At 42.8% G+C, this 19,961-nt stretch overlaps 1 protein-coding gene across 1 annotated transcript in view; it reads right to left on the bottom strand.

Annotated features, from left to right (window-relative positions):
* Positions 1-19,961, bottom strand: part of F13A1 (coagulation factor XIII A chain) — a 142,289-nt gene that overhangs the window by 113,889 nt on the left and 8,439 nt on the right. Inside the window, exons 2-3 of the mRNA XM_075270787.1 lie at positions 12,764-12,919; positions 8,288-8,476 (exon numbers count right to left, since the gene is read on the bottom strand). Coding sequence (XP_075126888.1) covers positions 8,288-8,476; positions 12,764-12,908 — 334 coding nt within the window. The 5' untranslated portion in view covers positions 12,909-12,919. The remainder of the gene's footprint in view (positions 1-8,287; positions 8,477-12,763; positions 12,920-19,961) is intronic.

The following is a 19,961-nucleotide window of genomic DNA, read 5'->3' on the forward strand; positions in this document are numbered from 1 at the left end:
ATGTGATACGCGTGTATCACATTGAAACCAATAGGGAAAAAAGAAGCCCATTCATTTCAATGGGGAGCGCACGTATGCCGGCTTGTATGCCAGCTCCCATTGAAATCAATGGGATCTGCTTTGTACGCGCTGATTCTGAACGTGTTTTACGTTCAGAATCAGCTCAGCGTATACTTAGCATGAATGCACCCTTATGTGGGTATATAATGGGGGAAAATGCCTTCATTAATTCTTCCATTGGTGTGAGATGAACTAAAATTAGCACAACTCAGACCAACTTTAAAAGCTTACTGTTTTGTCTTAAGAGTGACCTAATATTAAGGGACAATTGTTTGTTCTTGATACTATTTTTCAGCAGTAATGACAGTGTTCTGGCTTAGAGATGAGCGAACAGTGTTCTATCGAACACATGTTCGATCGGATATCAGGGTGTTCGCCATGTTCGAATCGAACACCGCGTGGTAAAGTGTGCCAAAATTCGATTCCCCTCCCACCTTCCCTGGCGCCTTTTTTGCACCAATAACAGTGCAGGGGAGGTGGGACAGGAACTACGACACCGGGGGCATTGAAAAAAATTGGAAAAAGTCATTGGCTGCCGAAATCAGGTGACCTCCATTTTAGACGAATAGTGGATTTCAAATCCGGGTCATATGAGAATGTGAACTTTGTGACTATGAGACAGGGATAGCTGTACAGGCAGGGATAGCTAGGGATAACCTTTATTTAGGGGGAATGTTATTAAAAATAACTTTTTGGGGCTCTATCGGGTGTGTAATTGTGATTTTTGTGAGATAAACTTTTTCCCATAGGGATGCATTGGCCAGCGCTGATTGGCCAGAGTACGGAACTCGACCAATCAGCGCTGGCTCTGCTGGAGGAGGCGGAGTCTAAGATCGCTCCACACCAGTCTCCATTCAGGTCCGACCTTAGACTCCGCCTCCTCCAGCAGAGCCAGCGCTGATTGGCCGAATTCCGTACTCTGGCCAATCAGCGCTGGCCAATGCATTCTATTAGCTTGATGAAGCAGAGTGTGCACAAGGGTTCAAGCGCACCCTCGGCTCTGATGTAGCAGAGCCGAGGCTGCACAAGGGTTCAAGCGCACCCTCGGCTCTGATGTAGCAGAGCCGAGGGTGCACTTGAACCCTTGTGCACCCTCGGCTCTGCTACATCAGAGCCGAGGGTGCGCTTGAACCCTTGTGCAGCCTTGGCTCTGCTACATCAGAGCCGAGGGTGCGCTTGAACCCTTGTGCACCCTCGGCTCTGCTACATCAGAGCCGAGGGTGCGCTTGAACCCTTGTGCACACTCTGCTTCATCAAGCTAATAGAATGCATTGGCCAGCGCTGATTGGCCAATGCATTCTATTAGCCCGATGAAGTAGAGCTGAATGTGTGTGCTAAGCACACACATTCAGCACTGCTTCATCACGCCAATACAATGCATTAGCCAGTACTGATTGGCCAGAGTACGGAATTCGGCCAATCAGCGCTGGCTCTGCTGGAGGAGGCGGAGTCTAAGGTCGGACCTGAATGGAGACTGGTGTGGAGTGATCTTAGACTCCGCCTCCTCCAGCAGAGCCAGCGCTGATTGGTCGAGTTCCGTACTCTGGCCAATCAGCACTGGCCAATGCATTTCTATGGGGAAAAGTTAGCTTGCGAAAATCGCAAACTGACAGGGATTTCCATGAAATAAAGTGACTTTTATGCCCCCAGACATGCTTCCCCTGCTGTCCCAGTGTCATTCCAGGGTGTTGGTATCGTTTCCTGGGGTGTCATAGTGGACTTGGTGACCCTCCAGACACGAATTTGGGTTTCCCCCTTAACGAGTTTATGTTCCCCATAGACTATAATGGGGTTCGAAACCCATTCGAACACTCGAACAGTGAGCGGCTGTTCGAATCGAATTTCGAACCTCGAACATTTTAGTGTTCGCTCATCTCTATTCTGGCTTATTAACTAGAAGGGAAGGTGATAAATACCTGAAACACTATGACAATTCTTGCTTGGAACTCCTCTTTTAGAAATCAGTGGGAATCCAACTGGAGGAGCCCCAAATGATCAGGACTTTACCAGCTATCCAGGGGGGAACCATTTAATCCTGAATGCTCTAACAGTATTGTTGACAATGGGTTTCCTAGACCAGAGAATCTGTTAATTCCCTGTGGTTCCAGCCTGCTCTACCTTAACAGGAATCTGTCACAGTGATTGGGAACACTAAACCACCCACTGGCTCTTATGGACCAGAGTTTTAGTGTCCTAAATTTCCCTGTATTAAAGTCATCCATGTCAGCAATAAATAAAAAGCTTTATACCCACCCTGCCGCTATATTCTCTGTGCCGATGCAGTTCTTCACTGAAACCAGAAGAGTACATCGCAGATTCATTGCACATGCCCTGTACCTCTGGCACTTGCACGGTGAAGACTGGGTGTATGTCCTCGATTTCACTGAAGAACTGCACAGGAGCACCTGAGATGAGTCTGATGAGACACCTCAGGCTCATCTCAAGGTAAGTAGAAAGATGTATTTTTTTAAAAAAATGCAGGCACAAATGGGCTTATAACAGGATGATTAGGGAAACTAAACCCCTGATGTATAAAGATCTGTTGGTGGTTTAGCATCCCAAATAGTGGGAGGGCGGCAACAAAAAAAGTGCTTTGTGTAAGACCTTGGCAGAAACGCATTGCAGATTTTCCCACATCGCTTTTTACAGAAAGTCCACAGAGTTTTCCAAACTTTCTGCTTCAATGATACCTATAGGGAAGCCACCAGCATTTTTATAGGTATAAATGAAATGCTGCGATTTCCAAAAACGCAATGGTTCTGATAATCGCAGCATTTCCACTGCGGGTATTTTCTTGCAATGTGTGGATGGGTTCGCCTGAATCCCATCCACTTTGCAGAGACTGTAAAATGTAGGGGCCCTGGCCTAAAACAGGAACAAAGCTACTAATACTATTCCATTGGGGAATTTTTATTTTGTGGAGCATCTTCCAGCCTCAACAGGTTAATATATTTTCAGACATCGCAGGATCTCCCTAGAATATGGAAGGCTGGTCAGTATTGATGGAGTTAAAGGGGCAACATGGTGGCTCAGTGGCTAGCACTGCAGCCTTGCAGCACTGGGTTTGAATCCCACCAGGAACTACATCTGCAAGGAGTTTGTATGTTCTCCCCGTGTTTGCGTGGATTTCCTCCCATTCTACAAACACATACTGATAGGAAAAAAAATGTACATTTAAAAAAAAAAGTATTGATGGAGTTATGATGGACAGTTCTAAAATATCTCAAAGGGTATTTATCTGCTGAAGCTTCAATTACAATGCATTTCCTCTGGACACAAGGATGATATTACAAAGTATTGCTTCAGTTATAACAAAACAAACAGAAATATAACTACTGAATCTTCTCTTTTCAGAAACGCCTATTGCATTTTGGGTATCTACCAATGACTAAGTGGTTTGTAATGATTTTTCTCTGGCGAAGCTAATACATACATTCTTAAAAAATCAGATGTGTTGCTTTGCACTGTTTCTAAGATTTATGCAGATACTGTGTATACCATTATCTCAAGGCTGGAGAATAGCAGCTATGGTATTATTTATGAATGTTTGTAGTTTCCTGCCATTAGAACAGAGATTGATGGTTACATTATCAGATCTAATCACAATTTCCCTATTGTCTTTATTAGAACTATTATATTCAACAGGATATTATTACTAATCTTAGCTCTGTAGGAATAGGTTGTTGTGCTGCACAAGTCACTTATATAACTTAATTTAACATGTTTACTCTTACTGCTTGATACGAAACATAATTTTATATATAGATTTTGCAATTTAATACATGACAGCTATGTGCTGAAAACAGAGTAATCGCTAGTGATTAAACGTAAATGTACTTGTAGAATTAGTATTGTATCGCCTGATTTATGACAACACACATCATGGCAATTAGAATAACAAATATGGGGTCACACGGTGGCTCAGTGGTAAGCACTGCAGCCTTGCAGCGTTGGAGTCCTGGTGTTCAAATCCCGCCAAGGGCAAAAAATCATCTACAAGGAGTTTGTATGTTCTCCCCATGTTTGCATGGATTTCCATCCCATATTCTAAAGACACACTGATAGGGAAAAATGTACGTTGTGAGCTCTATGTGGGGCTCATTAAAAAAAAAAAAAAAAGAATAGCAAATACAAGAGGTCAGACTGCTTTAAAGAGGTTATCACACAAATTGGAAAAAAAAGTTCCAGAAATGATGCACGCTAAGAATATGAATGTAAAAAGCTCTGCTTAGCCTCTTTATTTGCCCCTGTAAGACTCAAACACTTTAATTTTCTGAGGTCATACATATGGTTGTGACATGCAACATACAATGTGACTTTCAAGCAGCTGCATCTGCCAGAAGCACTGCTCTCCATGAAAGTGAAGACAAGCAGTGACCTAAAGGAACAGCACTTCAAAAAAGGAATGTGGTCAAAGAAGCGAATAACAAACCACAATACTGTATATATAAAAATATAATATTTATTTTTAGAGAAAATGTAATTATAAATTTTATACATAAAAAGTTAGAAATACAGTGGAGCAGATGGTGTTATCGGAAGCAACGACAACACAGAAAGACCCAAGAGAATATATATATATGGATAATCCCAAATGCATGCCTGCTACAGCATTACTGATGTGTGATACCTAAATATAAACGAATAAATAAAAAATTAAAAATATCCATAATTTAACTATTATGTTTATTTTGTATTTTATATTTATGCATTCTTTGCTTTATTTAGTTTGTATATTTTTTCATTAAATTTTTTATTTATATATTTAGGTCTGGTGATATCTATTGACAGCCTCTTCCCGATGCTTTAATCTGGCATCACTGATACATTAAAGGGATTCTACTATTAAAAAACTTTTTTTTTCTAGATAACACTTCGGAATAGCCTTTAGAAAGCCTTTGGGAGTAATCTCCGCCGCGCCGTTTATTCGAAATACTGGTTTGTACCGGCTTGACGTCGGACGCCTGCGCAGTACGAACTTCGCCGAACAAAGCGTACTGCGCAGGCGTCCAACGTCAAGCCGAAGAAGGAAGGGGCAGATGCAGAAGAAGACGGAGGCGGCACTGGAGTCAGTTTTCGAGCAGCAATGGGGACGCCCCCATCGCATCTCCTGCGCTGGGGCCCACCCCCATCGCTGCGAGAGAACTAATTAGCATACCGGTACAAACAGGTATTTCAAATGAACGGTGCAGCGGAGATCACTTCCAAAGGTAGGAGACGAATAGCCTTTCTAAAGGCTATTCCGACGTGTTACCTAGAAAAAAAAGTTTTTTAATGGTAGAATCCCTTTAATATTTACTTTGTCATTTAGGTTCAGAGGTCCAAAGTGCGTATACCCTGTTTCCCCGAAAATAAGACATGTTCTTATAATTAATTAGCTAACGAAATATATGACCTTTCTTATTTTCTGGGGATGTTTTATGCAGCGGCTGGAGCAGGGAACAATCGGCAAACAAAGCGGGGAACAATTAGCAGAGTGCCGGCATGACTGCCGGTTGTATGTGATCCAGAAGGTGAAGGGGGGGTGTCTTATTTTCGGAGAAACAGGGTATCAGTCCCTGGTCTTCTTTTTAAACACTTTTTCCTTTGTATATATACTTACCATACTTATGTGTTGGTCTTCTGGGATATCCATCATGACATCATGCACTGTATCACTAAACTTCAATGTGGTATTCAGGACCTCCCAGTGGCATAACTAGGAATGGCGGGGCCCCATGGCGAACTTTTCAGACCCCAGAATATAATTATCAGAGACCCAGGGGAATAAAAACATAAAAAACTACTGTTACTTACCTGTCCCCCGGCTCCTACGTGGTCTTCTTCTTCTGCGCTGCTTTCCTTGTTCAATGACGTCGGACGTCACATGACCCGGGACGCAGGCCGGGTTCATGTGACGTCAGAGACGTCAGGAAGGAGGCCTGGCGGGATCGTGGAGAGGTAAGTCACATGTTTCTTATGTTTCTTACCTCTCCCGGTCCGCCAATCATTATATTCAGAGGTCTGAAAAGACCCCCGAGTATAATGATTGCAGCGGTAGCGGCTGTCACCGGGCCCCCAACGTCCCGGGCCCTGTGGCAGCTGCCTCCGCTGCTATGGAGGTAGTTACATCACTGGGACCTCCTATAGATATAGGTCTCTTTCCCTCACTTATTTGTCACCTCCTGAGGAAGCCATATTGGCAAAACATGTAGGGTTGTGTGTTTACAAATATTTCTGTGTATATTGGGGCTCCAGCTCTGATCTTTTCATTGCTTCAGGTAATTTGTTCTTACATCTTCTCTTTCAGCCATGCCTTGTGACAATCTGACTGCACATAATGCATATATTACATTTGAGACATATTTGCATCAGTAATGCTGCAGTAGGCATGCACTTGGGATTATCCACATATATATTCTCTTGGGAATTGTGTAGGACATGTGAACTTGGTATATTAGTGCATATAGTCTGTGATATATATTTTCCTTTATGTATGTGATTGTATTTTTTTATTATTTTTTTTCTTCAATGTAGATTGTGAGCCCCATATAGAGCTCACAATGTACATTTTTCCCTATCAGTATGTGTTTGGAGCATGGGAGGAAATGCACACAAATACGGGGAGAACATACAGACTCCTTGCAGATGTCCTTAGCAGGATTCAAATCCAGGACTCCAGCAATGTAAGGCTGCAGTGCTAACCACTGAGCCACCGTGTTATTCCTGGTATTCCAGGACTTGTGGCTTCCACCATAGGATTTGTTTGACTATAAGAAGATTTGACTGACTACCATTTATATTACTAACACTTTGTGCTTATTAGTCCATTTTTTATGTAGATCTATCATAGGCAGCATTTTGCTTCCTCCAAACACAGCGAGTTGAGTTAATGCCGAAAAGCTCAATTTTTGTCTCATCTGACCACAGCACCTTCTCTCAATCATTCACAGAATCATCCAGATTGGTCAGATGAGACATATTTCTTTAATTAGATATAAAAGAAAAAACAATCCGGTCTGTCTATGTTTCAAAGTCTTTTCTATTCATTCAGTGGGGCTTTATCCCTGCGCTTTTTTTTTGTTAATTCCAATGCCTAGTCTCTCCACTATTGTACAGATATACTTATGTCTCTCCCAATATGTTTGGAAACTTAAAGAGGACCTTTCACCATTTTACCCACAGGCAGTTCTATATACTGCCGGAAAGCTGACAGTGCGCTGAGTTCAGCGCACTGTCGGCTTTCCCGATCTGGGCCCGGTGTGAAGAGCTTACGGTCCGGTACCGTAGCTCTTCTATGGTCAGAAGGGCGTTTCTGACACTCAGTCAGAGACGTCCTTCTTCACAGCACAGCCAATCGCGCTGTACTGTGAGAGCCGGGAGGAACGCCCCTTCCATCTGCTCGCAGTACTCGTCCATAGACGAGCATTATCAGGGAGGGAGGGGGGAGTTCCTCTCGACTCTCACAGCACAGCGCGATTGGCTGTGCTGTGAAGAAGGATGTCTCTGGCTAGCAGTCAGAAACGCCCTTCTGACCATAGAAGAGCTACGGTACCGGACCGTAAGCTCTTCACACCGGGCCCAGATCGGGAAAGCCGACAGTGCGCTGAACTCAGCGCACTGTCAGTTTTCCGGCAGTATATAGAATTGCCTGTGTGCAAAATGGTGAAAGGTCCTCTTTAAGTAAGTCACTGTCTACCTGGCTTTAGCAAACCTCAGCCTCCTATCTGGCTTGGCACTGTCTCTCTCTCCTCGGTGCAGACTAACAATGAGTATTCTTTCTTATGTCAGGGTTGCAGCAATGGCAAGATGAGCAATGGCTCTAGCAATTCCTGCATAACCCGTGGCCTGCAGTACCATTTACCTGGCCCTTTTAGCACATATGATATTTCTTGCAAATCTATGTGATCACATCTTGTTCATGCCTGAGGATCTGAAGGTACTAAGCTATATTTAGTAAAACTTTACTTGAGACATTTGTTGTTTTCTCTTATGTGAATGGTATTACACAAGCTAAGGGGTAATAATGTTGACTTGTGATCTTCTAGTGTGACTGAATTCTCTTAAAGGATTTTCCCTGCATTGATGGTATAATATCTAGATTTATGGCTGATGCTTTGAACAAAAGGGTTGCTGTTCTCGGTAAAGTGGAGCAGCTTCATACTACACATGACATTAACAGCATGAAGCCAACCGTAGATAGAAACCAAAAGCCAACAACATCAACAAATACTTGGTGGTTACTTACCAATAACAAATTCAACCCAAAACTGATCTTTCTCTGGATTATATGGACGATTAAAATCAATTCTAATTTCGAAGGTCTGCCCACGCCGTATGATGAGTTGTCTGTTATAGTATCTATCCGTGTGATGTTCTCTCTTATTTTTCTGATGCTGTTGCTTGAACAGCTCTACATACTCAACTTCCAGGTAATCTATGCAAATAAAAAGAATAAAATTAACTGTATTTATCATAAAACATTGTAAGGATTATGTATATGCTATCTACCTGTGTGAATGTTTGTCTCCCCGTTGTCATCGGATCACATGAAAGTTCTGTATATGTATAGAGTGCATTCATCTCAATATGAGTGTAAAATAAAACTTTGCCAGCAACAAGCATATGACATTTCAGTTCTGTTCAGCCACCCCCTAACCTGTCAGAGAGAGGGACATGTACCCATCCTATCTACCGGCGTTGTCAAATAATGCTCTGTTTTACCCTTTCATGACAATGCTTCATTGGTGACAGGGAGGACGGAACATTATGTTATTTGGATCTACCATTGCACTCCGCATTATTACAGTTGTGTGTTAATAAAAACTTACAGTACAACACAAACTGTAATAAGACATGCCACTGATTGTACATATATCTAAAGCTTAATGTGGATATCATCTGATGATAAAAGTAACCTCAAAATGCACTGGTGTAACTAAAGTGTTATGGGTCCCAATGTAATCTTTTGTCCAGGGCCCTCTACCTCATCCCTATAGTGAATTCTAGATGGTGATGGTTACAGGTGCTAAGGAGTTTAATCAACCTTAGTGTGGTTAAGGTAATCTATGGTTCTTCTTGATTTATGGGCCACATGGATGCTGCAATCTCAATACTGATACCAGTGCTTATTGGCCCCCTAAGGTTCCTGGGCCCCAGTGTGACTGCACCCCCTGCACCCCCTCAAGTTACGCCCCTGTCAACATGCTAGAGCAACTTGAAGAGAAACTGTTACCAAGTCTAAAAAGCCCAATAACATATCTCATCTGATAGGTGTTTTTACCCTGAGCATTTTAGTGTTTTCTTTAACCAAATCTGTTCAGCCATTGCAAAGATATAAGCTCTTTTAGTGTGGATTCAAATTAGGGTATACTTGCCAAATCAGCAGTAACACTTCAAACGATGCAACACAGAGAGATATATCACGTGTACATATCATACTGTACAAAGTATGTACCTAGTTATGGCTTAACGTCATGTTCATTGTCATAGCAGTGGTTTTGGTACTATGAGTAGATATATGCTGAGTTTCCTGTGTCAATAAATCTAATTTATACAGAAATTTCAATCCACAAGTCAGGAGACAGGAAGATAATAAGTCCCAGTAAGTGCATTTAGTATAGAAGGTCAGTGTAAATAGTAAGTCAGATGGATTGCTTTGCTTGTAGCAGATATTGTGAGAGGTATCACAGGCATCAACAGGGTTTTCCATCTTTGAGCTCCTGTATGGAAGGCTTGTATGGGGACCCCTAGATTTGATAAGGGAATGGTAGGAAAGGGAAGTCGCCACCCTTTTCAGTCTCTGTCCTTGATTATGTCATGAGGTTCCGTGACAAAAGGAAAACCCTGATGGAACTGGTGCATGAGAATATGGCACAGACCCACGCTAGCCAGAAGACGTGGCATGACCACCATGTAAGAGAAAGAGTCTATGAAGTGGGCCAAAAGGTATGGGTACTCATCCCCATGCCACAAAACAAGCTTCTGGCTGCTTGGGAAGGTCTCTATCAATCCATCAATGCCCCAGTAATGTTAATTACTGTATGTTGTCAACACTGACCATGTGAAGAAGTAGCAGAAGGTTTGTGAAGGCAGCAAGGATGATTACAGATCTCTGCTGCCACTAGGGTTGTCTCTAGAATGGAATGGCTCCTGGTAAGTCCTTCCTCCAGCAACTCCAATCTAGTCACCTTACTAGTGAACAGTGTAAAATGGAGTTTCTGGAGGGTGAACCTTCTAGAATCAAATCCAGGACAGGAGGGTAGACAGGTATGTAAAAATTATCAGCTGCTACTCTGTGTGGGAGAAAAAAGGGGTCCTAAACTTAGTGGTGGTGGTGGGATATGTGTAAAAAAAGGAGGTCATACACTGCTTGTGAGTTTTAAATACTGTCAAATACTGTGTGTGGGGTATCAAAGAGAGTCATACATTGTGTGTGGGCCATAAATAGGGGGATCATATGCTGGGGGGGAAGGGAGTCATACACTGTGTGGGGGCCATAAAAAGCAGTCAGATATTGAGTGGGGACAAAAAGGGGTCATATACTGTGGCAGGACATAAGAAAGGGGTTATATACTGTGGGGGCCAATAAAAGGCGAGTTCATATACTGTGGGAAGCAAAAAGGGGGCTATATAGAATGTGTGGGGCAAATAAAGGGGTCATATACTATGTGGGCGGGGCAAAAAATAGGGGTTATATACCGTGTAGGGGGCAAAAAAGGGGGTCGTATATGGTGTGATGGGCCATAAAAAGGGGGTCATGTACAGTGCGGAGGGTCAGAAAAAGGGAGTGTAGGGAGCCAGGATAAAGTGAATTCTTAAAAAGTTATCTCTTCAGATCGAAGAAAATGAAATACTGTTCACTTGTGAATGATGATGTTAGAAATCATTAGTAAAGTTACACATTACAGGCTAATTTTATGTAATAGGTATACATTAATCACACCCGCGCAGAGTGTGTCAGCTGCACATATACAGTATATCATATAATACCCTCCATTTATAGGACTATGTCATATGTTATACTTTCCTGATGAGTGGAAAGCATGTCAAGGTTCTATGGGTGTCACAAGCTGTATAAATATTTTGCTTAATTTAATTATTACAAATAAGGATTTTATGGAAAAAGCAGGTTTCGTTAAATTAGAGTAATTTAGTTTAACCAGTCAGCAGATATTGTATATATGTGTAAATATTGCAAGAAGTTTCTGTATTAAATCTTTTATACTGTTCGCTCTAGAGATATCCACAGAATTTTTTGCAGGAGGATGTTGAGGAGGAATCATTCATTTCAGTGGGGTCAGTAGCAGATTTTTTCCTCTACTTGTTTTCAACTAGAGGAAGAAATAGCAACATGACCTATCCATAGGTTTATTCCAACTTGAAAAACCCATTGAAATCAGTGGGAGACAGAAAAACCACTAGCGCTTTTATGACGCAGTTTTTGCAAAAACCATACCAAAAACTGCATCAAGTTAAGGTTCCAGGTCCATACAGTATGCTGGAGCATAAAAACACGTAAAAAAAACCCAGTAAAGAACGCATCAAAAAAGTGTCAAAAACTTCATCATTTAAAAAAAAGCATCAAAAAAGGTTTCTTAATTCCTGAAGCAGATATTTTCACCCTGCAAAAAACTCAGTGTGAACATACCCTTAGAAAGCTAACACCCCCATGTTATGTTAATTATGTTGCTCATGTTATATTTCTTCAATATAGGTGTCAGAAGAACAACTGCTGTGCTGTTAATTTATAATGTTTGTTATATGGAAATTGGTGGGGATTCGCAAGCTGTGGATTCGCAGCAGGATCCTTATTATTTCAGCATCCTACTCCAATCTCAACCATCAGGGCAGAATTGGCAGCTTTTGTTTAGGTGAAAGATCAGCTACAGTTTCCATCATGTGAATGAGGGCCCAAGGCTGCTGAGACTTGAAGTGGGCAAAAGCATGCAGAGGTGTGAGACCACCTTCTTGCTGTCAATGGGTGCCACAAAAGTTGGTGCTAAACCACGTGGTCCCTGGGGGCATAGACCCATTTACAAGTTTGCTATGGGGCCTGGTCTTTGCTAGCTATACCCATGGAGATAGATTATAGCCTGTAAGACAGGTGAGGTAGACAAAGGAAGGTGACCAAGAGAGCATATTTTGATCAGCCAACCTGTAGACTTGAAGCAATACAGAGTGAGGGGCCAATGCAGTATGGAGACAAAGTGAATGCTATGCCATAGTTGTCACTTGGATTCTTGCTGTTGGGTGAGAGCAAGGGACACACTACTAGACTGTTGAAAGAGTCTGGGCTAAAGTAGACATTGGGCTATTCTGCAATGCTATGTGTCTCTGTTCTCTAAATAGCCAATAATACCTCCTGTGGAATACAAATGCATGTTGGATACCTTCTTACAGTAATGTTATGGGCAGTGACCCTATGGATTATAGTTCTTCTCAGAGACTGTGATCAACACCCAGCACTGTGATCTTCCACTGAACGTTGTGTGCCTCTACCAAGATATAAAACCACCAACAACAGTGCCCACATAGAGATACCAAGCCAGTTGTCTCAAGCTAGTTGTCTTTTGAAAGACTGTGACCACTACACTTGCTGCCTTTACTTCGGAAAAAACTTGTTGATTGATCTTCTGTATTTGCCTGTACCATGCTCAAGCTAAAACCCAAATATACCACTCACTGGGCAAAGGATTCAGTAAGATATGACTTTCTTTCCTACCTTTCTTGTCAAAGGTTCTTGGAATGACCCCAAATGTTTCCATGAGGGGGATTTCATCTTCATCTGCATTGGATGCATTTCGTGGCACTGATAATCGACCTTTATAGGTTGCAGCTTTTGACTTCTCAACGTTTGACTCTGACATTATGGCAGGCTCTAAAGAATGAAACAACAATTACACTGTGCAGTTATACAGTAATATAAATTGTTCTGGAAAGCAACTGAAACTACAAATCGTGAGACACATTGCAGAGTAAGGGTAATTTCACATCACTGATATTGTCTATTGCTCTCATCCGTCATAGGATGAGAGCAACAGACATTAATTGTATAAAGCAGACAAAACTCCCTCCATCTGGTATCTGTATTCACATGCATTTTATAAAACTTTCTTCCCTCAGGTTTTTTTTACTTTTCTGGTGAAGTAAAAGTCCTACTTGCAGATATTTTTTCAGTTACAAAAGTAAAAAAAACATGATGGATGAGAACAACAGCCATGACTTATGCATGTGCAAGTCAATCCCTATAAAAACCACATGAGTCAGGAGTGGATTTAATGGCCACAGCAGCCGTTTATTTAAATAACCATAAATTAACATAGTAAATCAACATGTATAAACCTCTCAAGTGCCCCACCTTGCCAAACTCCACTTAATCCCTATAGGCACTTGAACTTGAATTATCTCAACATGAATGACGTAGGCGGTCCTCGGAGCCCACAAACCCATCAAACACTTATAACCCAACGTTATATCCCACCATTAGTTGCCTTAGCACCAGGAGAATTGCCCCCAGCCGTGGCAAAGTCTCGAGGGCAGCAAATTGTTATTATTCCTAGGTGCTCAACTATCTTTAAACCTGATATGAACCAACCACCAATCCACAAGGTCCTGGGGAGTCCAGCCCCTCCCACGGGGCCCTCCCCACCAACACCACTTTTCCTGTTCCCCTAACTCCGAGGACCCCCCCCCCGCCAACAGCCACTGCGACAAACTGACATCTCAAGGATACCAACTCAAAGAAAGGGAGAGTGGGTGGGGGCTTGACACTTGCGCTGTCTCCTCCAGACTGCCTTGGTTTTCGCGCTCTTTTGTTATATGAACCCCTCTAACTCCCCATAACCCCTCCCCTTAACAACCGTTGTCATAACGGCACATTTAACCCATTCCTGACCCCTCCCAGTCCTTTCCTGCCCAGCCATAGTCATGCAGGCCTTCCTTTTAAGGCTTTGCCTTTAGTCCGGCCTGATCTTTCACAAGGGTGACATCTCTTAATTTAAACAAAATGAAAACAGGACAGTTATTTTTTTTTACTCCATCTTGATGAAACATTTTTACCTTATAGCCACTATGGATTCATCACTGGTGGTACGAACCACAATTTTTATCCATATCATGCAACACTCGTCTTCCAAAGGCATATATATATATATATATATATATATATATATATGGGCTTGGTTTTTTTAGGATGCGTTTTAATTCTCAATAGCCCAATTTATGCTAAAGCCCCACGGGACATCCCGCAGCAATAAAGCGTTAAAACAGAAAGTTTGCAGAATTTTCCTCCGCGAACTTTCTGTTACAATTATATCTATGGGGAAAACTCCAGCATTCCCGTAGATATAATATACATGCTGCGATTTCCAAAACTGTGCTAGTTTTGGAAATCACAGCATGTCTTACAGCGGTTTTTACCACAAAGTGGGCATTGGATTTGCCTGAATCTCATTCACTTTTCCTGTACTGTAAAACGTCACGATATTTCCCAAGGCGTTACTGGCCCTTGGGGCCCCAGCCTTAATGTTTCATATAATATGCTGTTTGCTACCATTGCAAAACCCCTTTTAACATAAAATTATTAGAGATGTTCGACCGAGTACATGTTCGATCGGATATCAGTCTGTTTGTGATGTTCGATTCCAGTCGAATACCACATGGCAAACTCACTAAAAATTCGATTCCCCTTCCACCTTCCCTGGCACTTTTTGTGCACCATTAACTGCGCAGGGGAGTTGGGACCGGAACTACGACAACGGAGGCATTGAAAAAAAATCGGAAAAAGCCATTGGCTGCTGAAATCAGGTGACCTCCACTTTAGACGAATAGTGGATTTCAGATCCGGTTCATATGAGACTGTGAACTATGTGACTGTGATACAGGGATAGCTGTACAGGTAGGGAATGATACTCAAACAGCTCTTTGGGGCTCTATTTCGTGGTAGCCCATTATATGCTAGTCGGGATCCCTGTCAGCTTGCGTTATGTGGGAGCTGACTTTTTCCCATAGGAAAGCATTGGTCAGGGTTGATTGACCGAATGCCGTACAGTGTACAGCATTCGGCCAATCAACGCTGGTTCTGCAGGAGGAGGCAAAGTCTAAGATCGGTCCATAGCAGTCTCCATTGTGGTCCGATCTCAGATGTAGCAGAGTTGACAGAGCTCTGTACATCTCAGATGTAGCAGCATGGACTGTACAGCACTGCTACATCTCCTGAATAGCAGAGTTGAGTAGGATCCGACTTTTTCCCATAGGAAAGCATTGGCCAGCGTTGATTGGCCGAATGCTGTACACTGTACGGCATTCGGCCAGTCAACGCTGTGACCTAATACAGGGACTTTGGTGTGTTAGATGCCCCCAGGCATGCTTCCCCTGCTGTCCCAGTTGCATTCCTGAGGTGTTGTCATCATTTGCTGAGGTGTCATAGTGGACTTGGTAACCCTCCTGAGTCAAATATTGGTTCCCCTCTAAATTAGTATTTTTCCCCATAGACTATAATGGGGTTCGATATTCGTTCGAACAGTCGAGTTTTGAGGGGATACTCGAATCAAATATCGAACTTCAAACATTTCACTGTTCGCTCATCTCTAACAATTATGCATGTGCAAGTTCACATTAAAAAATACTTTCAGATGTCCAACAAATGAAAATAATTTTAAAACAGGCTTACAATGGTGGACAAAGTTATGCTTCCCCCATGGATCTTCTACAGCTCCTATTCTGCCACTGTTCTGTCTATATCTATATTATTTTTGGCTAAAAATGTCTGCATGGCAATAAAAAGACCTGGTGAAAATGCATCCTTATTCCTTATGTGTGTATGTAACTGCAAGAACCAAATGCACTTACTATTAAATTTTGAACATCGGGCTTTATCCAAAAGCAATACAACTGCAAAAGTGGCATGTAAATGTATTTTAATGTTTGGACAAATGTCCATAGATATTGCAGAGTGCATCACTGTATTTTGAAACAGGTTGTTGATATCCGCCTCTTCTTATCCTCTTCTTATAGTTCTTCTAACCCTTTTAAATTCAACATGTGAGTCGAAGAGGAAAAAAAGATGCATCTGTAATAAATAACCTAACTCTCTTCCTAAAATCCAAGAATTCAAGCTACAGTGGTCACTGAGCCTTCAAGAAAACCACATAAAACTGAACTGGAACATTCAGGCTTAAAGTTATTACAGCATATTTTCCTTAAACTGCTAGACCAGAAAAAGGATGAAAGGGACACGACAAGACCAAATTCGCCAATCTGTTGTATTAGCAATATAAGCCAGGAATAAAGTAGTTATTATGGATGAATAAGAGAAATAAAGTAAAGTAGTAAAGGTTATATTTGCATCTTCATTACAGGTTCTGTTAGGAGCCTCCAATACAGATTCCAACAAACTTCATGGCCAAAAATCAAGTAAAATATAGTTAATAGGATTTATCAGGATCCATTTGTGTTCCTCATTAGGGTTGAGCCGATCTTGACTTTTCAGGATCGATTTTAAAATCCGATTTCCGATCATTTTTCATTCGAACCCGATCTCGATCCCAATTCCGATCCCAATGCAAGTCAATGGGATTTTTTTTATTAATCGGAGATCAGATTTTAAAAGCAATCTGTCAGGATTCGGAGATGCCGTGGCATTCCTGCTATGCGGCGCATGCCCCGGAGGCGTGTCAGTGACTCCTCTGGCTGTTTTTTAGTGCACTAAGGGGTTAAGTTGCCTCCTTGGTGTCAGTTTGACTGGCAGGCTGTCTGGCCAGTCATTCCCATCTGTGATGGGTGGGGTTGTATCCCTGTTCCTATTTAACTCCACTCGCCCATCTTCATTTGCCTACTATAGGTTCTATATAGTTTGGTATTGCCAGTTTCTGTATACTTGTACTCTTGCTACTAACACTTAATCTTTGTTTTCCCTTCCTGTTCCTTGCCTGTTTAGTTTTCCCGTTCATTTCAGTATTCTACTTCTTACCTTTACTTACTACTGGTCTAGCTTGAACTCTGTACAGCTATTGTTCTCTGTTACCTGCCCCTACTAGTAATTCTCTGTTTACATCTCAGCCCCTGGTAGGGTAATTATAGGGAATCTATTTAGGTTCCTGTGAGGGGCGCCCTTGTAAGGACGTTACTCTGACGCTAGGCAGGTTCAGTCAGGGATTCTTATAGGGAAAGTTTCCCAACCTGTTTCCGCCCACGTTCCAGGACTTGCACCCAGCCGTCACCAATCCAGGTCAGTGTCTTACATTATAGCAGTCCCCTACCCCAGACAGCGCTCCCGGTGGTTCAGAATGAGTACCGAGCTCTCGTCTGGATGAGATGAGTACCGAGCACTGATCGTCTGGATGAGCTGTCAAATCATGTGCAGGGAATGGCTGGGTTAATAACTCAAGTCTCACAGCGTCTGGACGCATTGACAACTTCTGTTTCAGACGCTGGGAGCCCACCAGTATCTCCACCTGTCTTCCCTGTACACAGTTTCCGGCCTAGTTCTATAATGCTTCTACCAGATCTCTTTGATGGTAAACCTGACAGGTTCCGGACTTTCCAGAAATCCTGTCGCCTCTATTTTCGTTTTAATTATTTCCCCTCTGAAGCAGAGAAAGTGGCGATTGTGGTATCACTCCTTCAAGGGGCTCCTCAGGATTGGGCTCTAGCCCTTCCTTCAGGGGCCGCTGAATGGAATTCTATCGACAAATTTTTTCTGTCACTTGGCCAGGTTTATGATGACCCCAACCGTGCAGCTTTGGCAGAAACCCATTTGTTGTCTATTCAGCAAGGTCGCCGCACAGCTGAAGAATATTGCTCTGAATTCCGCCAGTGGTGCTCGCAGACCAGATGGTCTGACGGACCCCTTAAGACCCTTTTCCGACAAGGATTATCTGACATGATAAAAGACGCCATGGTAAGCCATCCCGTTCCTGAGTCCCTGGGCGACTTTATGACATTGGCCGTGACCATCGACAGGAGACTTAGGGAAAGACGCAGAGAAAGGCAAGCAGGTTCCACCTTGCAGGTTAGGTCAGGCCTATCTTTTAAATCTTCTTCTGTCTCCGCTAACGCTATTCCTTCCCAGCCCCCTTCACCATTTCCTTCTCAGACCTCTAGAGAGGAACCCATGATATTGGGCTCCACAGCTGCTGCTAGAAGGAAGCATCGCTTGGAGAACGCCTTGTGCCTGTATTGCGGTAAACCCGGACATTTTTTAAGAGATTGCCCATCCAGACCAAGAACGCCACAGGAAAACTCCAGCGCCTGAGTGATCTCCGGGAGGGTCACTCAGGCGTACAGGTACCTCCTAACTACTCAGATAAATTATTGCTACCAGTGACTCTGGTTTTTGGGTCCAAAACTTTCGCCTGTCAGACAATGGTGGATTCAGGAGCTGCAATGAGTTTTATCCATGTGGCCGTGGCACAAGCCTTGGGGCTACCGTTAATTCCATTGTGTGCCCCCTTTTCGGTTTCTGGTGCAGATTTTACTCCCCTGTCTGAGGGAAGGATAAAATTTCGCACTGCGGAGGTCATGTTAAAAGTTGGGTGTCTGCATTCTGAAAAAATTTCATTTTTTGTTATTGAGAAATTAACTGTTGATATTATTCTCGGCTTGTCTTGGCTCCGCCTCCACAACCCTGTATTTAATTGGGAAACTGCTGAGTTGGTGAAATGGGGGGGATTCATGTGCTTCTCATTTAAATACCGTTCAGTCTCCATTATGTTCAGTTAATTGTGACCCTGAGCTCCCTGAGTTTATTTGTGATTTCAAAGACGTCTTTGACGAGGCCGCCGTGGAAATTTTACCTCCACATCGGCCTTACGATTGTGCCATAGAACTCGTTCCTGGAGCCAAGCTCCCTAAAGGTCGCATTTTTAACTTGTCAGCCCCTGAGCGTGAGTCTATGCGCCAATATGTTAAGGAGAGTTTGGTGAAAGGACACATTCAGCCATCCGTCTCCCCTGTTGGTGCTGGTTTTTTCTTTGTTGAAAAAAAAGATGGAGGTCTCCGCCCGTGTATTGATTATAGGGAGCTCAATAAAATAACTGTTAAGGACCAGCATCCTCTTCCTCTGATACCGGATCTTTTCAATCAGGTGGTGGGCGCCCGGTGGTTCTCTAAAATCGATCTCCGTGGAGCCTACAACCTAATCCGGATTAAAGAGGGAGATGAGTGGAAGACCGCTTTCAATACGCCGGAAGGCCACTTTGAGTATCTAGTCATGCCCTTTGGCTTATGTAATGCCCCAGCCGTCTTCCAGCGTTTTGTAAATGATATTTTCAGGGATCTATTGGGCCGTTTTCTAGTCATTTATTTGGATGATATTCTCATATTCTCACCAGATTGGGAGTCCCATCAGCAGCATGTAAGAGAGGTCCTCTAAGGTTGCGCCAGAATCAACTCTGTGCCAAGTTTTCCAAATGTCAGTTTGGAGTCCAGGAGGTAGGGTTTCTGGGATACATACTCACCCCCGGTTCAATAGGTATGGATCCACAGAAAGTATCTGCCGTGATTGACTGGGTAAAACCGACAACTTTGAAAGAGATCCAACGTTTTCTGGGTTTCGCAAATTATTATCGAAAATTCATTAAAAAATTTTCTATTATTGCCAAACCTCTTACTGACTTGACTAAAAAGGGCGCTGATCCTACCACCTGGACATCTGAGACCGAATTAGCATTTGAGACTTTAAAGAAATGTTTTACCACTGCTCCAGTCCTGGTCCACCCTGACCCCACTCGTCCTTTTGTGGTGGAGGTTGATGCCTCCGAAATGGGGGTTGGAGCTGTCCTGTCCCAGGGGGTAGATCCATTCACTAATCTTCAACCTATCGCATTTTTCTCCAGAAAATTCTCCACTGCGGAAACCAATTATGATATAGGTAACCGGGAGTTGCTGGCTATAAAATGGGCCTTTGAAGAGTGGAGACA

Source organism: Leptodactylus fuscus, chromosome 4, assembly GCF_031893055.1.
Source record: "Leptodactylus fuscus isolate aLepFus1 chromosome 4, aLepFus1.hap2, whole genome shotgun sequence".
Classification (NCBI taxonomy): Eukaryota; Metazoa; Chordata; class Amphibia; order Anura; family Leptodactylidae; genus Leptodactylus; species Leptodactylus fuscus.